Source organism: Salmo trutta, chromosome 29, assembly GCF_901001165.1.
Source record: "Salmo trutta chromosome 29, fSalTru1.1, whole genome shotgun sequence".
In the NCBI taxonomy this organism is placed as follows: Eukaryota; Metazoa; Chordata; class Actinopteri; order Salmoniformes; family Salmonidae; genus Salmo; species Salmo trutta.
In genome coordinates, this window is record NC_042985.1 from 31,568,711 (window position 1) to 31,588,473 (window position 19,763).

The 19,763-nt window shown below is 42.8% G+C and overlaps 1 protein-coding gene across 2 annotated transcripts in view; it reads right to left on the reverse strand.

The window, feature by feature from the left end:
• The window catches only part of ca7 (carbonic anhydrase VII), a 38,440-nt gene extending 18,972 nt beyond the window's left edge, over positions 1-19,468 (reverse strand). Inside the window, exons 1-7 of one of the 2 annotated variants that reach the window (XM_029721790.1) lie at positions 19,232-19,468; positions 18,389-18,586; positions 11,309-11,427; positions 9,469-9,564; positions 8,573-8,635; positions 8,252-8,407; positions 6,270-6,371 (exon numbers count right to left, since the gene is read on the reverse strand). In XM_029721790.1, coding sequence (XP_029577650.1) covers positions 6,270-6,371; positions 8,252-8,407; positions 8,573-8,635; positions 9,469-9,564; positions 11,309-11,427; positions 18,389-18,586; positions 19,232-19,268 — 771 coding nt within the window. In that variant the 5' untranslated portion in view covers positions 19,269-19,468. Of the gene's footprint in view, positions 1-4,623; positions 6,372-8,251; positions 8,408-8,572; positions 8,636-9,468; positions 9,565-11,308; positions 11,428-18,388; positions 18,587-19,231 lie in introns of those variants that run through there. The other variant, XM_029721791.1, reaches the window with a different exon arrangement.
• Positions 19,469-19,763: the final 295 nt, after the last annotated feature.

Below are 19,763 nucleotides of genomic sequence, written 5' to 3' on the forward strand. Positions count from 1 at the left end.
TGTGATAGGAACACTGCAGTCAGGTGATCACACTAAAGGAACATCCATTAGGATGTTCCTTGAGCTGGTTATGGGATGAGAGACCCTGGTCTGCCATGTAGTCAGTGAAGCTGCACGTCTATAGGAACCCTACACTGAGAACCGCACATCGACGCCTACACACTGCTAAATATAGATACCAACACATACAGTAAAACATGTGTATTTTAGGAAGCGTCGATGCAGTGCTCCCAAGTATTTGGGGAGGCAGGCGTGAGATATTTTGGGACGGCATCCTTTATTTTCTGGCGGGTGACAGCGATTGATCACTCGTTCAAAGGCAAGTGGGGGAGATACACGACGGGCTTGTGTTGGGTTGTGTTGTTTGTAGCCATGGTAACTGTGACATGTCAACTGATGAGGAAGAGAAAGTTAGTGCCTATTATTGCCTATAACAGTCTTCAAGGCCTGACATATTACAAAACTTGATTTAGGACCCTTTTCCACTTTGCGGATGCCATTTGAGAATTAAATCCGAAGAAAAACGTACAAATGTAGTCAGTGTAGTAGTACTCACTGTAAGGGTTACACAAATAAGAGATAAGACAGTGTACAAACAAACAAAAATGAAGACATCAGTCCAATGTGCAGTGAAGGAAAAAAGTCTTAAAAACTAAACCGCTAAACTCCATTACTATTCAATCTCAAAGCAATTACCAAAGTACTATGTAACAGCAACGTTGTTACTATATCAATTACAGCGTTACCACACAAGTATACAAGCGACTTAATGTAAAGTGTTACCTAAATGGTCAATAGAAAGACAACCGGGCAGTGTGCTCAAGCACAAAGACAACGGTGTTTCGTCCTACAGATAGTAGATTGATTGGGTTCATATTTCTAAGGCTGGTCAGATGCTGCCGTGTCAGAGAATCATCAGTGGAAATAACAGACATCCTGATGCCAAAAATATATCTGACAGGACCTATTTTGGAAGACTAAATGCAGTTTCAATTACACAGCACATTGATTGTGCTCATCAATGATTTGCTTGCTCAGGTATCCCCAGGCTTAAGAAAGCTCATTGGATGCTAACTTTGGAGGGTTATGTCAGAAGATATGTTAAATATACACTACGCACCCAGTTTCATTCATTATTCATGTACCTGCAAACAGAATATTTCCATAGATGTTACTGCTCAGGTGACAAGTGAGACCAGTTAAGAAACACGGGATAGTATCAGAATTCTTCAAATCAACAGAATGACTGACCGACCATTCTTTATGTGAAATGAATCCAATATAGCCTACTCAGACAAAGACATGTCTATTTAGAGAAGTACTATCACTTACAAATAGTTTGATGTTGGTCAAGTAATAACCCCTACAGAAAATACTGTAGTAGACTACATATTACAGTTTATTTGTGAGTTATTTTTTTACTTCAGACCGTTGTCACGGTTTGCAATACTGGGGCAGAAAACATGTTCATGATGCAGTGAAACCTGAGGTAAAATATGGTATCTTAGTATATAAAGCTCTACATGGCATCACAGGCTCTTCAAACTCAAATCAGTCTCAAAGTCTAGTTGGAGAACTACTGTTGTATATGATGGTGAATGCTGCCACCCTGTGGACATCTTTAAAACTGCCTACAGATTTTGTAGTGGTAGGCTGCTGGGTCCCAGTCTCCTGAGGTAGACGGATTGCCTCCCACAATGTTCAGCATACTAGCGCTGTTGCCCTAGGTCTGGGTTTCCAGAGATTAGGTTCCAATTACAGCTTCTACTGGTAACTGGATGTAAATTGGGAGTCGAGAGTTAAGAGATGTCACCAGGGTCATAAAGTAGTAACAGGATAGATACATGCAAGGGGCACCCTGCACCATGATCATTATCAATGCAGCCCACACATATGCTGCAACTCCAAAACGGGCTCGGGAGGCGAAGGTCGAGTAATGCGTCCTTCAAAACATGACCCGCAAAACCGCGCTTCATAACAACCTCCCGCTTAACTCGGAAGCCAGACGCACAAATGTGTCAGAGGAAACACCGTTCACCTGACAACCGAGGTCAGCCTGCAGGCGCCCGGCCCCCACAAGGAGTCGCTAGAGCGCAATGAGCCAAGTAAAGTCCCCCCAGCCAAACCCTCCCCTAACCCGGACGACGCTGGGCCAATTGCGTGCCGCTCTATAGGGCACCCGATCACGGCTGGTTGTGATACAGCCCAGGATGGAACCCGGGTCTGTAGTGACACCTCTAGCACTGCAGTACCTTAGACCGCTGCGCCACTCGGGAGGCCTAAGACAGCCTGTTTCTGTCTGCAGTAAGGTGGTGTTACGGTGTGTTAAATCCCCTGTCCTGCCCTGAGCCTGGTGCAGCTGAAGCATTGGTCCATGGTTGTTGTGCAACGCTGGTTATGGAAATGAAGGTGGCAGAGTGACAGCCTGGCTCAAGGCAAACAGTAAGAGCCCTCTCAGTACATTCATCAGCAGGTGTCTGGGAGAGATGAAATGAGCCTTGGGGTGATTACTAAATGGAGGGCCTGAGTGTTTTGAATATCCCTCACACAGCACAATCACTCAGGAGTAAGCTCTTTGCCAGATGCCTCTAGCACCCTGGGGCTACGCAAGTAATCACAACTGTGTGCTGTGCTCCTCATATCAGTGAACAAGCACGTCAATCACTCACCTTTGTTCTCTCACCCCTGGGCTGAGGGGCGCACTGATTACATGTACATATCCTCACTGCTTCTGATTAGTGAGGCCGAGTTGAAACATTGAGTCTTGAGAAGCTTTTTCTTTTAACACGTTCACACACACCACCGTTCAAACGTTTGGGGTCACTTAGAAATGTCCTTATTTTTGAAAGAAAAGCCGTATTTGGCCATTAAAATAACATCAAATTGATCAGAAATACAGTGTAGACATTGTTAATGTTGTAAATGACTTTTGTAGCTGGACACAGCTGATTTTTTATGGAATATCTACATAGGCGTACAGAGGCCCATTATCAGCAACCATCACTCCTGTGTTCCAATAGCACGTTGTGGTAGCTAATCCAAGTTTATCATTTTAAAAGGCTAATTGATCATTAGAACACACTTTTGGCAGCTTCAGCTTAATTAAATAGTACCCACAAAACACCAGTCTCAACGTCAACAGTGAAGAGGCGACTCCGGGATGCTGGCCTTCTAGAAAGAGTTCCTCTATCCAGTGTCTGTGTTATTTTGCCCATCTTAATCTTTTATTTTTATTGGCCAGTCTGAGATATGGCTTTTTCTTTGCAACTCTGCCTAGAAGGCCAGAATCCCGAAGTCGCCTCTTCTCTGTTGACGTTGAGGCTGGTGTTTTGCGGGTCCTATTTAATGAAGCTGCCAGTTGAGGACTTGTGAGGCATGTTTCTCAAACTAGACACGCTAATGTACTTGTCCTCTTGCTCAGTTGTGCATTGGGGCCTACCACTCCTCTTTCTATTCTGGTTAGAGCCAGTTTGCGCTGTTCTGTGAAGGGAGTAGTACACAGCGTTGTACAAGATCTTCAGTTTCTTGGCAATTTCTTGCATGGAATAGCCTCCATTTCTCAGAACAAGAATAGACTGACGAGTTTCAGAAGAAAGGTCTTTGTTTCTGGCCATTTTGAGCCTGTAATCGAACCCACAAATGTTGATGCTCCAGATACTCAACTAGTCTAAAGGACAGTTTTATTGCTTCTTTAAATCAGAACAACAGTTTTCCTCTGTGCTAACATAATTGCTAAAGGGTTTTCTAATGATCAATTAGCCTTTTAAATGATAAACTTGGATTAGCTAACACAACGTGCCATTGGAACACAGGAGTGATGGTTGCTGATAACGGGCCTCTGTACGTCTATGTAGACATACAATTAAAAAATATATATATTTAATCACCTATTTTCAGCTACAATAATCATTTACAACATTAAGAATGTCTACACTGTATTTCTGATCAATTTGATGTTATTTTAAAAATTGACAAAAAAAATTAATTGCTTTTCTTTCAAAAACGAGGAGATTTCTAAGTGACCCCAAACTTTTGAAGGGTAGTGTACATTTGTACCAGGTTACATTTACATTTTAGTAATTTAGCAAAACCTCTTATCCAAAGCGACTTACATTAGAGAATGCATACATTTCATACAGTTTTTTTTTTTTTTTTTTAACATACTGGTCCCCCGTGGGTATCGAACCCACAACCCTGGCGTTGCAAACACCATGCTCTACCAACTGAGCCACACGGGACAGTTCAATGCATATTGAAATTCCTCACAAATCAATAGGTGTCAAGAAAATCAGTGATCATGTAAATTGTTGTGTTTACTGATTTCAGTGGACTGAAATGTTTCTGATGAGTCAGGAATGGACAGCAAAAACTATACATGTTGGGTTTAAAAGTTATCCACTGATGCATTTTGTACTTGCATGGGGCTCATTAGGAACTGTTTCCAAACGCTTACTTCTCAGCTCTCTGTTAGACTACACAGTGGCAGCAGTGACTTATGTTTAGAGACTGCAGCAGTCACCATTGTGATAACTAATTCTGGGACCTACACTTGAAATAGTCATAAACATACTTTTAAAAGGTAATCTGTATACCCCACACAAGCCTTTTAATGGCAACAAAAAGTTTGATAGATTTCCTTTAATCTCATCTTTTGCTTCTGAAATTACAGTACTGAATCAATCTAATATTATTGAAGAACTACAATTTACAAAACAAACAAGTCAATTAAATTGTCACCAGTTCATGCAAAATGATTCACATAGTAAATATTTAATAAATAATGTTTCTGATATTGTATAATATCAATTGCTTGAAATAGATAGCTCAAGTGCCAGTTCCAGGCCTTAATTCCCATGGGTGGGACTAGGCAGAGGAGTGTCCCCCTACCAGTTTGTCCATATGGGTAAAGTCCACCTCTATCTATGGAACAGCATTATGTAAAACTACTCAAACACACAGAGGCCTGGCAGACATTCATTAGGAATTACATAGTGTACCGAGGAGCAATCTCTCTTACAACTGTCGCTACAGTGGGGCTCTATTAATCATTATGACCTTCACTTACTGAGACCTTCCATTATCGTAAAAGAACTGGAGCGTCACCCTGCCCGCAACAACGTACCATACAGTAGTGTAGGAACCGACTGTAGGGAGGAGGCTGTTCTGTGGCACAGGAGAAAATGAGCAGCACACAAAGACATGGACATAAACCCATTACAGAAGTGTCTCATTTCCCTACAGAATGTACTGTATGTGTACGCCCTCTCCTTCATTTCTCGAAAGTTGAACTATTTTGACCCAACATGAACTCAATACTCTATTCAGCACATGCTTGGCATCTTTAAAGCTGATGTACAGCTGAGAGAGTGCCCTAGTGCCATTCCATCAATCACTGGGCTGTCAGGGCACAGGGGAAGTACGGAGTAAACTCTTCATTTACAGTTGAGCAATTGAAATTTGGCAGCCGCTCGCTAATCCAATTCCACCTCCAGTTGTGAGTGTTGGGTTAAAGGATCTATGGCAACTACTGTAGGACGACATGGATCCTGCTGCAATAGCCCATCTAAATATGGATCAACATAGACTACCACCCAGAGGCCGTCAGGATTCAGACAACACGTTACAGAGCACTGGCATCCTCTTCCATTGGTAGATAAGGTGCGGCTAAACCCTTGGGAAGAAGATATAGCACCTGGCATAGAAACAATAGCAGCCTAAACAGCAACAATCCACTGGGTGGACGGAAAATGGTGTGTATACGTTTGTGTGCGTGCGTTTGGGGTGGAGGGGGACTGTTCATTGACTTAAACGCTTTTCACTACACCCATGAGGCCACCTTGACTTTTGTTTAAAAAAGGTACAATCAGATAAAAAATCCCTATAGAGTTACATACATTACGCTGTTTTCTGTCAAGGCAATGTCTGGATGGCTGTGTGAGCAATATCTTTCACTTCAGAAAAATGTTACAGATCACTACTATGTTTAAAAATAGAGAACTGTGCAGAGGGCACATAGTAGTCATTATGACTGATTCAAACGTCGATATCTGCGTCTGACATTCAATTAAAGTGCGGTTGAAAGTAATTGACCAGTAGAGGGAGATGTGATGTTTCATACCCCTTGTTCTATATTCATCATCAGTAGCAAAACTATTCAAGGTTGAGAAGAAACTCTATTCAGACATTCACTCTGACATATAATAGACCATACGTTAGGCTATGCCACCTGGAGGTTATTTGCAGTCAAGTTAGTCAAAGGATGCTAGCACCTTCCGGCCTTTCAGGGGTTGAGGGGGTCGGAAGTTGTTCTCCATGCGTTTCCTGCCCTCTTCCTCCTCTCCGCTGAAGAGCAGCATCCTGAACTTTCCCATCTGTGGAGAGATGTTTGGAAACAGACAGAAATACCTTATAGTCCCTGGCTGCAGTGTCTGAGGGAGGAAAAACAAAATAGCTTCTTATGTAAGAAGGGCTTTTCCCTGCTGAGTATCCCCAAAGAATTTCACAATTAAAAAAGGCCAAAACGTTTCCGTCCATGACGTTAATCAGCTCCCAGAGATCAAAGGATTGTGCCCTGGAGTCCTACACTAAGGGCAGCGAAGGAGCAGGCTCCCAGGCCCATCACAGTCAGCCAGGCCAGGAACAGAAGTATGCAGAGCATGCCGATGGGCCAAAGGTGACTTTAATTACGTTTCCCAGTGCCATCGCAAAAAGGCTGAGAACACAAAACAGGGCCTGCCCAGGAGGGGACCTGGAAGGCATGCAGTCACCTCCCTGGTAAACAGCCTGTTATAATGGCAGTGGTGTAAAGTGCCTAAGTAAAAATAGTTTAAAGTACTACTAAAGTAGTTTTTTGGGGTATCTGTACTTTACTATTCATATTTTTGACAACTTTTACTTCACTACATTCATAAAGGAAATATTGTCTTTTTTACTCAATACATTTCCCTTGACACCCGTTACATTTCCAATGCTTAGCAGAACAGGAAAATAGTCAAATTCACACACTTATCAACAGAACATCCCTGGTCATCCATACTGCCACGCATGCTTCGTTTGTAAATTATGTCTGAATGTTGGAGTGTGCCCCTGGCTTTCCATACATTTTAAAAACAAGAAAAGGGTGCCACCTGGTTTGCTTAATATAAGGATTTTCTTAGTATTTATACTTTTACTTTTGATACGTAAGTATATTTTAAACCAAATACTTTTAGACTTTTACTCAAGTAGTATTTTACTGGGTGACTGACTTTAACTTGAATCATTTTCTATTAAGGTATCTTTACTTTTACTCAAGTATGACAGTTGGGTACTTTTTCCACCACTGTATAATGGAGCAGAGCTGGGCACGCACCTCGACTTCAAAACAGTCGTCTTCTCCACATCCATAACACAAGATCCCTGACACAGTACTCACTTATTGCCCTAAACAACAAAAGACGAGATAATCTCTCTGAGTTAATAAATGGGTCTTCAATTAGCCATTTAGCTATAGAAGACTGTGGTTTGAATTAATTATAACTACTAAGCATTAAGTAAATATTTTAAATGAATGAAATGGTCTAATAGCCAATTCCACCATTAGAGTAGATAGACTCACCTCTTTTTTCAAGCTATATGAGCACATGCAAGGGATAATCTAGCCTACAGTAATTCAGAGAATATGCACTGCACAGCTACATAGTAAAGGATATCGATGTGTGCGTGACTGTCAAGAGCCCGGGGGTAATGCCCACTGTTTGAATGGAGCTTAAGCTGTGACACCTGGATCCACAAAGAGGTCTTTCACATCTAGGGTTCCCACTTGGATTTCAGCAGGCCATTGAAAATATCTGATGTGATTGGTCAAAAGACCAATTAGTGGGAAAAATATCACATTTGGGCTGCCTGTGTAAACGCAGCCATAGTGTTGCAAGTGAGCCATCAAAGTGAACCTTGACATACTTTTCCTTATCAATTTCAGTGGTTCAGAAGAATAAACTCAACAGACACTCCAAAATAAATCAGTAACAATCTCAGTGCATTTTTCTTTCTTGAACTTTTCTCTGGTGTTGATGGAGGAAGGGCAGAACTCCCACCATCAGGGCAGACGCCTGTCATTCAAATGGTTCATCATTTGCATCATGACAAACACAGTGGTTCACTGTGGTTTCCCTAAGCAAAGACCCCACATTTCCATAAGCAGATATATCTCCATATTGGTTAGGCCCAGGTAGTACTGATTCACCCCTACCCAGATGGTGAGGGCTCCCACCTGTTTCTCTGAGACTATGATTGGCTCCTTCAGAACGATCCAGGTGACACTCTCGTGAAGAGGGGGCGTGGTCAGGGAACCCGGGTATGTCCAGAAGTGTAAGCTGTTAGGTAGGAGGCACTTTGGATTGAAACCTTTGAAATCTGCAACGCTTCCCTGGGTGCAAATAGAACAAAGAATAGCATGACAAATATGGATTGTGCTACACTTACGATGAGTCTTTTATCAGAGTACCAACATTATCAAACATATCTTTCAAATGCCCTGTTGAATCATTCGAGTCACTCGTCGGGTGATTCATTCTTTTGCATTATGACTTACCTTAAACTTCACCATGTATAAAGCATCTGTTATCTTGTGTAAACCTCTGTGTTCATCTCCGATCTGTAAATAAAACAGGTTCCCTTTTTATCGCAACCTTCTAACATTAGCCCAAACAGATTGTCATGAGAAAATATGATGCTTCCCATTAACATTCTAAATATATACACAGTAGATTATACACACATTGCCACAATGATATATTGATGTTTTTTTGACCATCATGTACTGTATGCATACTCGGAGTGCACAAAACATTAGGAACACCTTCCTAATATTGAGTTGCACCCCCTTTTGCCTCCACTGCCATACCCCATTCAAAGGCACTTAAATATTGTATTGCCCTTCCACAGTCAATCGCACATACACAATCCATATCTCAATTGTATCAAGGCTTTAAAATCTTTCTTTAACGTGTCTCCTCTCCTTCATCTACACTGACTGAAGTGGATTTAACAAGTGACATCAATAAGGGATCATAGCCTTCACCTGGATTCACCTGGTCAGTCTCATGGAAAGGGCAGTTGTTCCTAATGTTTTGTACAGTCAGTGTCTACATCAATGTGTTATCAATAAGATATATTTCATCAACACATAAATTATATACTTTGTATTATTTAAATACATTGTCTATAAAAGTGCGCGCCACATATTTTCCACATGGTCCTGGTATGATTGAACAATTTGCAACACAAACACGTGTGAAATGTTTTTGTCCTCTCTTTTCAGACATAATATCATAACATGTTTTTACATTGTCCCTTCAGTGATTGCTGGTCTCCAGTCTAATCCCTGTTAAACAGCCCTGGTGAAGCAGAAAGAGATTCAATTCCAAAGAAATGTACTGGCTGACAGATGAACAGCTGCTGGCTGGTACCGGGGGGAGATCCTCTCACCTCTAAAAAGATGCCAAGGACAGCCAGGCCATCGGGAGCTGCCGCTGCCTCCCCAAATGTCTTGTACTTGTCTGCATTCCAGTGCACCAGATGAAGCTGCATGAGGAAACAGGGAAGAGGGGCAGCAGGGTTAGGTACAAGCCTGAGACAAGCACCCACATTCAGGGAAACACTGCTTCTTTGTCTCAGGTACTAAACAAACCAGTTACCTAGTATAGAGATCAACCGAACCAGAGAAGGGAAAACTACTTCTTGGCAAATATAGATGCAGATGTACAACACATTCAGAAGGTACTCAGACCCCTTGACTTGATCCACATTTTGTTACGTTACAGCATTATTCTAAAATTGATTTTTTTTTAAATCCTCAATCTACACACAATACCCTATAATGACAAAGCTAATTTTTGCAAATGTATTAAAAATCTAAAATAGAAATACCTTATTTACATAAGTATTCAGACCCTTTGCTAGGAGACTCGAAATTGAGCTCAGGTGTATCCTGTTTCCATTGATCATCCTTGAGATGTTTCTACAACTTGATTGGAGTCCACCTGTGGTAAATTAAATTGATTGGACATGATTTTAAAAGGCATACCTGTCTATAAGTTCCCACAGTTGACAGTGCATGTCAGAGCAAAAACCAAGCCATGAGGTCGAAGGAATTGTCCGTAGAACTCTGAGACAGGATTGTGTCGAGGCACAGATCTGAGGAAGGGTACCAAAACATTTATGCAGCATTGAAGGTCCCCAAGAACACAGTGGCCTTCATCATTCTTAAATGGAAGAAGTTTGGAACCACCAATACTCTTTTTAGAGCTGGTCACCCGGCCAAACTGAGCAATCAGGGAAGAAGGGCCTTGGTCAGGGAGGTGACCAAGAACTCGATGGTCACTCTGACAGAGCTCCAGAGTTCCTCTGTGGAGATGGGAGAACCTTCCAGAAGGACAACCATCTCTGCAGCACTCCACCAATCAGGCCTTTATGGTAGAGTGGCCAGATGGCAGCCACTTCTCAGTAAAAGGCACGTGACAGCCCGCTTGGAGTTTGCCAAAAGGCACCTAAAGGACTCTGACAATGAGAAACAACTCTTTGGCCTAAATGCAAAGCGTCACGTCTGGAGGAAACCTGGCACCAATCCCTACGGTGAAGCATGGTGGTGGCAGCATCATGCTGTGGGGATGTTTTTCAGTGGCAGGGACTGGGAGACTAGACAGGATCGTGGGAAAGATGAACGGGGCAAAGTACAAAGAGATCCTTGATGAAAACCTGCTCCAGAGCGCACAGGACCTCAGACTGGGGTGAAGGTTCACCTGCCAACAGGACAACGGCCCTAAGCACACAGCCAAGATAACGCAGGAGTGGCTTCGGGACAAGTCTCTGAATGTCCTTGATTGGCCCAGCCAGAGCCTGGACTTGAACCCGATCAAACATTTCGAGAGACCTGAAAACCTGACAGAGCTTGAGAGGATCTGCAGAGAAGAACGGGAGAAACTCTCCAAATACTGGTGTGCCAAGCTTGTAGCGTCATACCCAAGAAGACTCAAGGCTGTAATCGCTGCCAAAGGTGCTTCAACAAAGTACTGAGTAAAGGGTCTGAATTCCTAAGTAAATTTCATATTTCCATTTCTTTTAATAACATTTGCAAAAATGTAAAAAAAATAGTAAAAAGTTATGTCATTATTAAGAAATTGTGTGTAGATTGACGAGGATTGTTTAAAAAAAAATCAATTTTAGAATAAGGCTGCAACGTAACAAAATGTGTAAAAGGTCAAGAGGTCTGAATACTTTCCGAATGCACTGTATGTCAGGGAAAATGTGGTTAGGGGGAAACACTCACCTCTGAAGCGTAGGTCTTCCCTCCGACGGTGTGCTCTGAGCCGTGGCTGCCCTTCCCGCCCCAGTGGAAGTGGAACTGTTTCAGCCGGTAGGCGTTGTCAAGTGGGCCTGCCCTGATTACTGTCAGGGCAGAGGACAAGAGAAATCAGTCATCCACTGCCACGCCTCTATGCTCCTACGCCTCGTGCCTAGCATGGTACCACTGCAGAGCACGACACACCAGACAGGCAGGCAAGAACCACCACACACTATGCCTGGAAGAGCAACTCAACATGGCAACACCTGCCACTGCTCATTAAATCACTCTCACTAAGCTGACAGACAGCGGACACTGACAGACACATAAGGCGCCTTGCCCCACAACCACACTGTTTTACTACTCTTCCTAATAACTATCTACCAACAGTACTAGAGAGCATTTGGCTAAACAGGTACTGTATTAAAACAACTATGTCCTCATGAAGGCCTTACTTTACCTGACATAAGTCAAATGACAGTATTTTGAGCGTGCGTCCTAATACGCCTAGGATTTGTCCCGTCACTAACTGATCTAATTGGGGTGGTGCTGGGGATAAGGTCCCTAGGAGAGAAAGTGTCTGGGCTGGGCTCTGTTAGTGACAGTGTAGGACAGTTTGTCGCTTTAACTGAAGAGTTCCAGGGAGGTCAGGGCAGTAGGTGACAAATTCTGTCTGATACCACTGGAGCCAAGCACACACACAGGTTCACACAGTCTACCCATATATACACACACAACGAGATCTTTGTGATGGCAGATGAAGAGAACGCCGGAGAGCGGAGTGTCACAAGCTAGGTTTCCTTCCATCTAATTGTCAACGGATTGTTATGCTAATATTCTAAAATAATTTCCCCACCAAACAGACTTATTGTGTTTGTGATGACGTAGTGCACATAAAAATGACTTCCGCAGTTAAATTCCCCATGTACCAAATAAAAAAACTACAAGTTAAATGGGTTTCCATTGCATTTTCCATTCTCCTGATGATTTTGTCACAAAAGTTGTTGCGTTATATAGCAAATGTGCCCACTCTGGTCTGGGCATGTGTGCTCTAGGCAACAGCTCACAGACACAGTGCTACCTACATGAGATTATTATGGATAAGAGCGAGATTACTTTTATTTGTCAAAAAGCAACCAAGCGTCGAATCATCATGTCACCAGAATAAGACCCTCAATATTTATTGGAAATGAGCATCAAGCTTAGTGTTGCAAAGGCAAGGCATATTACCAGCATGTGTGTATCTTGCAAGGATTTGATGTAATCGATTACAAGACATCTAGTGGCCCTTTTGGGTACTTCAGATTTTGAGGTGTCTAATTATCGCTGGCCCTCTGTGTGACCTTATCACGTGTAAAATAGATGAAATAATTTAATAAGATTTACAAATAAAAACATGCAATGACAGCTGTTAAACATTATCCAAAATATAATTTGTCAATTTAGTGAATACTATTGGTGTTTAATGAGGGTTTCAGCATCAAATATCCTTTATATATAAACTCAGCAAAAAAAGAAATGTCCTCTCACTGTCAACTGTGTTAATTTTCAGCAAACTTAACATGTGTAAATATTTCTATGAACATAACAAGATTCAACAACTGAGACATAAACTGAACAAGTTCCACAGACATGTGACTAACAGAAATTGAATAATGTGTCCCTGAACAAAGGGGGGGGGGGGTCAAAATCAAAAGTAACAGTCAGTATCTGGTGTGGCCACCAGCTGCCTTAAGTACTGCAGTGCATCTCCTCCTCGTGGACTGCACCAGATTTGCCAGTTCTTGCTGTGAGATGTTACCCCACTCTTCCATAAAGGCACCTGCAAGTTACCGACATTTCTGGGGGGAATGGCCCTAGCCCTCACCCTCCGATCCAACAGGTCCCAGACGTGCTCAATGGGATTGAGATCAGGGCTCTTCGCTGGCCATGGCAGAACACTAACATTCCTGTCTTGCAGGAAATCACGCACAGGACGAGCCGTATGGCTGGTGGTATTGTCATGCTGGAGGGTCATGTCAGGATGAGCCTGCAGGAAGGGTACCACATGAGGGAGGAGGATATCTTCCCTGTAATGCACAGCATTGAGATTGCCTGCAATGACAAAAAGCTCAGTCCGATGATGCTGTGAAACACCGCCCCAGACCATGACGGACCCTCCATCTCCAAATCGATCCCGCTCCAGAGTACAGGCCTCGGTGTAACGCTCATTCCTTCAATGATAAACGTGATTCCGACCATCACCCCTGGTGAGACAAAACCACGACTCGTCAGTGAAGAGCACTTTTTGCCAGTCCTGTCTGGTCCAGCGACGGTGGGTTTGTGCCCAAAGGCGACGTTGTTACCGGTGATGTCTGGTGAGGACCTGCCTTACAACAGTCAAATCACAAATCAGTCCAGCCTCTCTCAGCCTAATGCAGACAGTCTGAGCACTGATGGAGGGATTGTGCGTTCCTGGTGTAACTCGGGCAGTTGTTGTTGCCATCCTGTACCTGTCCCGCAGGTGTGATGTTTGGATGTACCGATCATGTGCAGGTGTTGTTACATGTGGTTTGCCACTGCGAGGATGACCAGCTGTCCGTCATGTCTCCCTGTAGCGCCGGCTTAGGTGTCTCACAATACGGACATTGCAATTTATTGCCCTGGCCACATCTGCATTCCTCATGCCTCCTTGCAGCATGCCTAAGGCACATTCACGCAGATGAGCAAGGACCCTGGGCTTCTTTCTTTTGGTGTTTTTCAGAGTCAGTAGAAAGGCCTCTTCAGTGTCCTAAGTTTTCATAACTGTGACCTTAATTGCCTACCGTCTGTAAGCTGTTAGTGTCTTAACGACCGTTCCACAGGTGCATGTTCATTAATTGTTTATGGTTCATTGAACAAGCACGGGAAACAGTGTTTACACCCTTTACAATGAAGATCTGTGAAGTAATTTGGATTTTTACGAATTATCTTTGAAAGACAGGTTCCTGAAAAAGGGATAGTTATTTTTTTGCTGAGATATATATATATATATATATATATATGTATGTGTGTATATATATATATATGTATGTGTGTGTGTATATATATATATATATACATACATACATACATACACACACACACACACACACACACACATATATCATATATATATATATATATATATATTTTTTTTTACACACTTATTTTGCTATGTCAGTGTGTATTTGTTGTCAATGTATTTGTCACACTGGTGACAGTTCTAAAAATAAAATAAGTAAATTATTGGATGAGTTCATAGAAAATAACATTTTTGACATTTTTCATTAATTAGGCTATTTTCTCTTGAACCGTATGGTCTATCTACTAGAAATACATTGACAATATGGAGACCGATATATACACTGCTCAAAAAAATAAAGGGAACACTTAAACAACACAATGTAACTCCAAGTCAATCCCACTTCTGTGAAATCAAACTGTCCACTTAGGAAGCAACACTGATTGACAATAAATGTCACATGCTGTTGTGCAAATGGAATAGACAACAGGTGGAAATTATAGGCAATTAGCAAGACACCCCCAATAAAGGAGTGGTTCTGCAGGTGGGGACCACAGACCACTTCTCAGTTCCTATGCTTCCTGGCTGATGTTTTGGTCACTTTTGAATGCTGGCGGTGCTTTCACTCTAGTGGTTGCATGAGACGGAGTCTACAACCCACACAAGTTGCTCAGGTAGTGCAGCTCATCCAGGATGGCACATCAATGCGAGCTGTGGCAAGAAGGTTTGCTGTGTCTGTCAGCGTAGTGTCCAGAGCATAGAGGCGCTACCAGGAGACAGGCCAGTACATCAGGAGACGTGGAGGAGGCCGTAGGATGGCAACAACCCAGCAGCAGGACCGCTACCTCCGCCTTTGTGCAAGGAGGAGCAGGAGGAGCACTGCCAGAGCCCTGCAAAATTACCTCCAGCAGGCCACAAATGTGCATGTGTCTGCTCAAACGGTCAGAAACAGACTCCATGAGGGTGGTATGAGGGCCCGACGTCCACAGGTGGGGGTTGTGCTTACAGCCCAACACCATGCAGGACGTTTGGAATTTGCCAGAGAACACCAAGATTGGCAAATTCGCCACTGGCGCCCTGTGCTCTTCACAGATGAAAGCAGGTTCACACTGAGCACGTGACAGACATGACAGAGTCTGGAGACGCCGTGGAGAACGTTCTGCTGCCTGCAACATCCTCCAGCATGACCGGTTTGGCGGTGGGTCAGTCATGGTGTGGGGTGGCATTTCTTTGGGGGGCCGCACAGCCCTCCATGTGCTCGCCAGAGGTAGCCTGACTGCCATTAGGTACCGAGATGAGATCCTCAGACCCCTTGTGAGACCATATGCTGGTGCGGTTGGTCCTGGGTTCCTCCTAATGCAAGACAATGCTAGACCTCATGTGGCTGGAGTGTGTCAGCAGTTCCTGCAAGAGGAAGGCATTGATGCTATGGACTGGCCCGCCCGTTCCCCAGACCTGAATCCAATTGAGCACATCTGGGACATCATGTCTCGCTCCATCCACCAATGCCACGTTGCACCACAGACTGTCCAGGAGTTGGCGGATGCTTTAGTCCAGGTCTGGGAGGAGATCCCTCAGGAGACCATCCGCCACCTCATCAGGAGCATGCCCGGGCGTTGTAGGGAGGTCATACAGGCACGTGGAGGCCACACACACTACTAAGCCTCATTTTGACTTGTTTTAAGGACATTACATCAAAGTTGGATCAGCCTGTAGTGTGGTTTTCCACTTTAATTTTGAGTGTGACTCCAAATCCAGACCTCCGTGGGTTGATAAATTGGATTTCCATTGATTATTTTTGTGTGATTTTGTTGTCAGCACATTCAACTATGTAAAGAAAAAAGTATTTAATAAGATTATTTCTTTCATTCAGATCTAGGATGTGTTGTTTAAGTGTTCCCTTTATTTTTTTGAGCAGTATATATACCATTTTTTTTAAATATTCATGTAAAAGTTACAATAGATTGGCCTATATGTTCTATTATTTACCAAAATGACCTTCTTGCCCTTTGTGCTGTTGTCTGTGCCCAATAATGTTTGTACCATGTTGTGCTGCTGCCATGTTGTGTTGCTACCATGTTGTTGTCATGTTGAGTTGTCATGTGTTGCTGCCATGCTGTTGTTGTCTTAGGTCTCTCTTTATGTAGTGTTGTGGTGTCTCTCGTCGTGATGTGTGTTTTGTCCTATATTTTTATTTCATCAGTAGCCTAATAAATTGCATGCTTTGCTGAGTTGTAGTGGGATGACCACACACCATAATATCATTGCATGACTCCAAGTTTGCTTCGATAGGATGGTTTCTAGATCAATATTTGCACAAAGATATTTCCGCCATTTCTCGCATAATACATTTGACCTACAAACAAAGATCACACCATGTCGAACAGACAAATTGTCTGTTGACATTTATAAAATTGTTCCTGCATTTCTGTTTCCATCAGCCCGTTTGTGACTTTTTTTTTTCATGAGTCGAATCCGCATGAAATGGTTGGGTGGATAAGAATGGCACCTTGGTAATGTGTGCTTTAGAGCATGTTCATACCTTTACTGAGTTAATGATACACTAGGCATGTACACACATGTACAAAAAGGTACACACACACGAGAGGACACAACCACAAATGGGAAACAGGACAAAATGGGCATGCCTAGGTGATGAAACGTCTAACCAGCTCCTGATGGTGAAAGGATAGGGAAGCCTGTCCATCATAAGACCATGTCATGCAGAATGGAACTTCTTCCTTTGGTTTCTGTGAATTTGTTTTCATAGTGATCTGAACCTTAGCCGAACAGCCGCACTTTTTTGAGACTGAAAACAAAAATCAGTTGTGGCTTGTATTTTCCTTTTGAGGAGGGCCTTTTTCAAATGAAATGGATTTGTCACATGCTTCGTAAACAACAGGTGTAGACGAACAGTGAAATGCTGACTTACGGGCCTTCCCAACAATGTAGAGAGAAAAAAAACCAGAAAAATAATAAGGAAAAACTACACGAGTAACAATAAGTTGGCTATATACACAGGGTACCAGAACCAAGTCGATGTGCAGGGGTACGAGATCACTGAGGTAGAACGCCTTTTTGTTAAGATCAAACACCTTTTTGTTGTACAGTAGGCATTCAGTTACCACTTTTCAAAATACAAGCCCCAATTTATTTGGTTGTCATTCTAATCAGACCGTTGATTCCAATTACCTTTTCATGCCACAGAAGCAAAGCGGCTCTCCCCATTTTTTATTTGTCTATGACTCTGTTTACTTGGACTGTCAGTTTAAAAACAGATGTGACACAACCATGAAGATTACCTGATGTGGTCAGATGTCTGCTCTGGCAGACAGACACTCCTACAGTTAAATACTGGCTTCACTATATCCATCAAAACACATCTCACTGAATCATACAGTCCACCAGGAGTGGCCTTAACAATATACAAATGTAGGTGGTCTATCCATCAACCACATTTTGACGGTGGTTGGGATGGAGTGTGCATATCCAAAACATATTTTTGAATGGATAATATTTAACATTTGAGGTTTCCTGGCAATAAAAGTAAATGCTGTGTCATTTAGGGCATTAGGCTTCCACAGTCTACTACACTGCTCAGAATGGACGAAGGTGGAGAATCTGGTGTCACTGAACTTTAAATTGATCTGCATATGTAGGTAGGATTGCATCCACTAAATAAGTGTCACATGTGCATGCAAGGGTGGTGGTTATAGCATGATAGTACTACTACACAGTACCCATAACATATTGGTGTCCCCTTACCAATACAGTGGTTGTGTTGGCTAATGTCAAAGTCATGAGTGATAGAGGTGCCCAGAAACAACCACCCACCAGAGTGATATACATCAGTGATAAATACCTCCTGGGCTGGGTGACTTTCACACTCAGTCAAAGTTGAAGGGTCGATGATCGAATCTGAAACAATACTGGATCTCAATATTTCTTGCATTTATGTCCGCATTTTCTCTGTGAGAGAGGATTTCCACTCAGGGATGATTATATGGTCTATAAAGGATCACCTTCCCCTCTGTTGCTGTTACCTGTTTTGTCATCGGTGTCATCAAACTCTACGGTCACAGAGTGGCCGTTGTTGCAGATGTTGATTGAGTTGCAGTGGTCGTAGGAGACGAATATGGGAGGCAGGCTGGCATCGTATACAGTGTCCTCGGGAACTATGTCTATGGGAGACTGGCGATTGCCCTGGGCGATGGGGTAGTCTTTGTGCCATGCATCTGGACCTTAGAAACAAAGATGGTTAGAGCTGGACATGACATTATGTAAAGAAAGGAGATCAGATCCATTAATTCACCATTTTATAAAAACATGACATTCTCAATTTCACACCAGGACATAACATTCTAGGTTGCTGCATCAATCAACACACTGATCATAGGTCTCAATACCTTAACAATACTGATAGACTCCTAGAACTCAAAGACTTGCTAAAACCTGCTTGTTGAATAGATGACTAAATAAGGTGGCATGCAGGTTAAAGATAATTGGGCTAATCTCGTATTAACAGTTACTGTATCTCTCAACGTTAGCACTATTGTCTGACAATGTCAATGCGAGATCCCCACCCAGAACGCAGCAAATCAGAAAAAAATACATATTTTTTAAATTAGCTAATCAGTCACCTGTCGATTCTTAATAAAAGGTCCGATGCAGACATAGTTCAAAACATGGATGTGATTATAGACTATTGCCAATAGAAAAGTATTTAATCAAATACGCATTCAGTCTTGCAGAGACTCATGCAGTCTTTCCCGAATGCCTGTCACTCACAGCGCACGAGCGTCCCCAAACAAGGTCAGCGCTGCGATACAGTGTGTTCTACAATAGCTTACATAGCGATGCTCTCCCAGGTTGGTAGGTTTACTTACCATCCTGCTCTCCGTATCCCCAGTGATGTCCTGTCATTGCGAGGATTCCGCTTAGATTCACCTTATCTATATACTGACTGACTCTCGACTCACAGCCCAGACGGTACGAAATTATGGGATAAATGGCGTGCCAAAGATGAAGTGCTGGTGTGGGAGCAGTGTTGATGAAGACTGGGAGTGGAGGTTGGGAAGGATGATCAGGTGGCGACGAATGGCAATTGTTATGATCCTTTCTTGCCACGCCCCCTTTTCAATTACCCTGCTTGATTTCTGTTACTGTACTTCAAAACATCTAAAGAAAGACCCCCCCCCCATTTATGATCATTTGACCAAGAACAGCAGCCAATTAAGATAGCAGCCAATTCCTCTGAACTAACGAAATAACATGTCTCACAACATGTTTTAATGATAATGCATGGCACATATTTCAATGGGTATAGTGTTGTTTTGCTTTTCCAGCTTAAACCCATAACTAATATTTATGATTATATAACCAACATTTAAAAAGTCGCTTCTAAAAGAACACATCGCA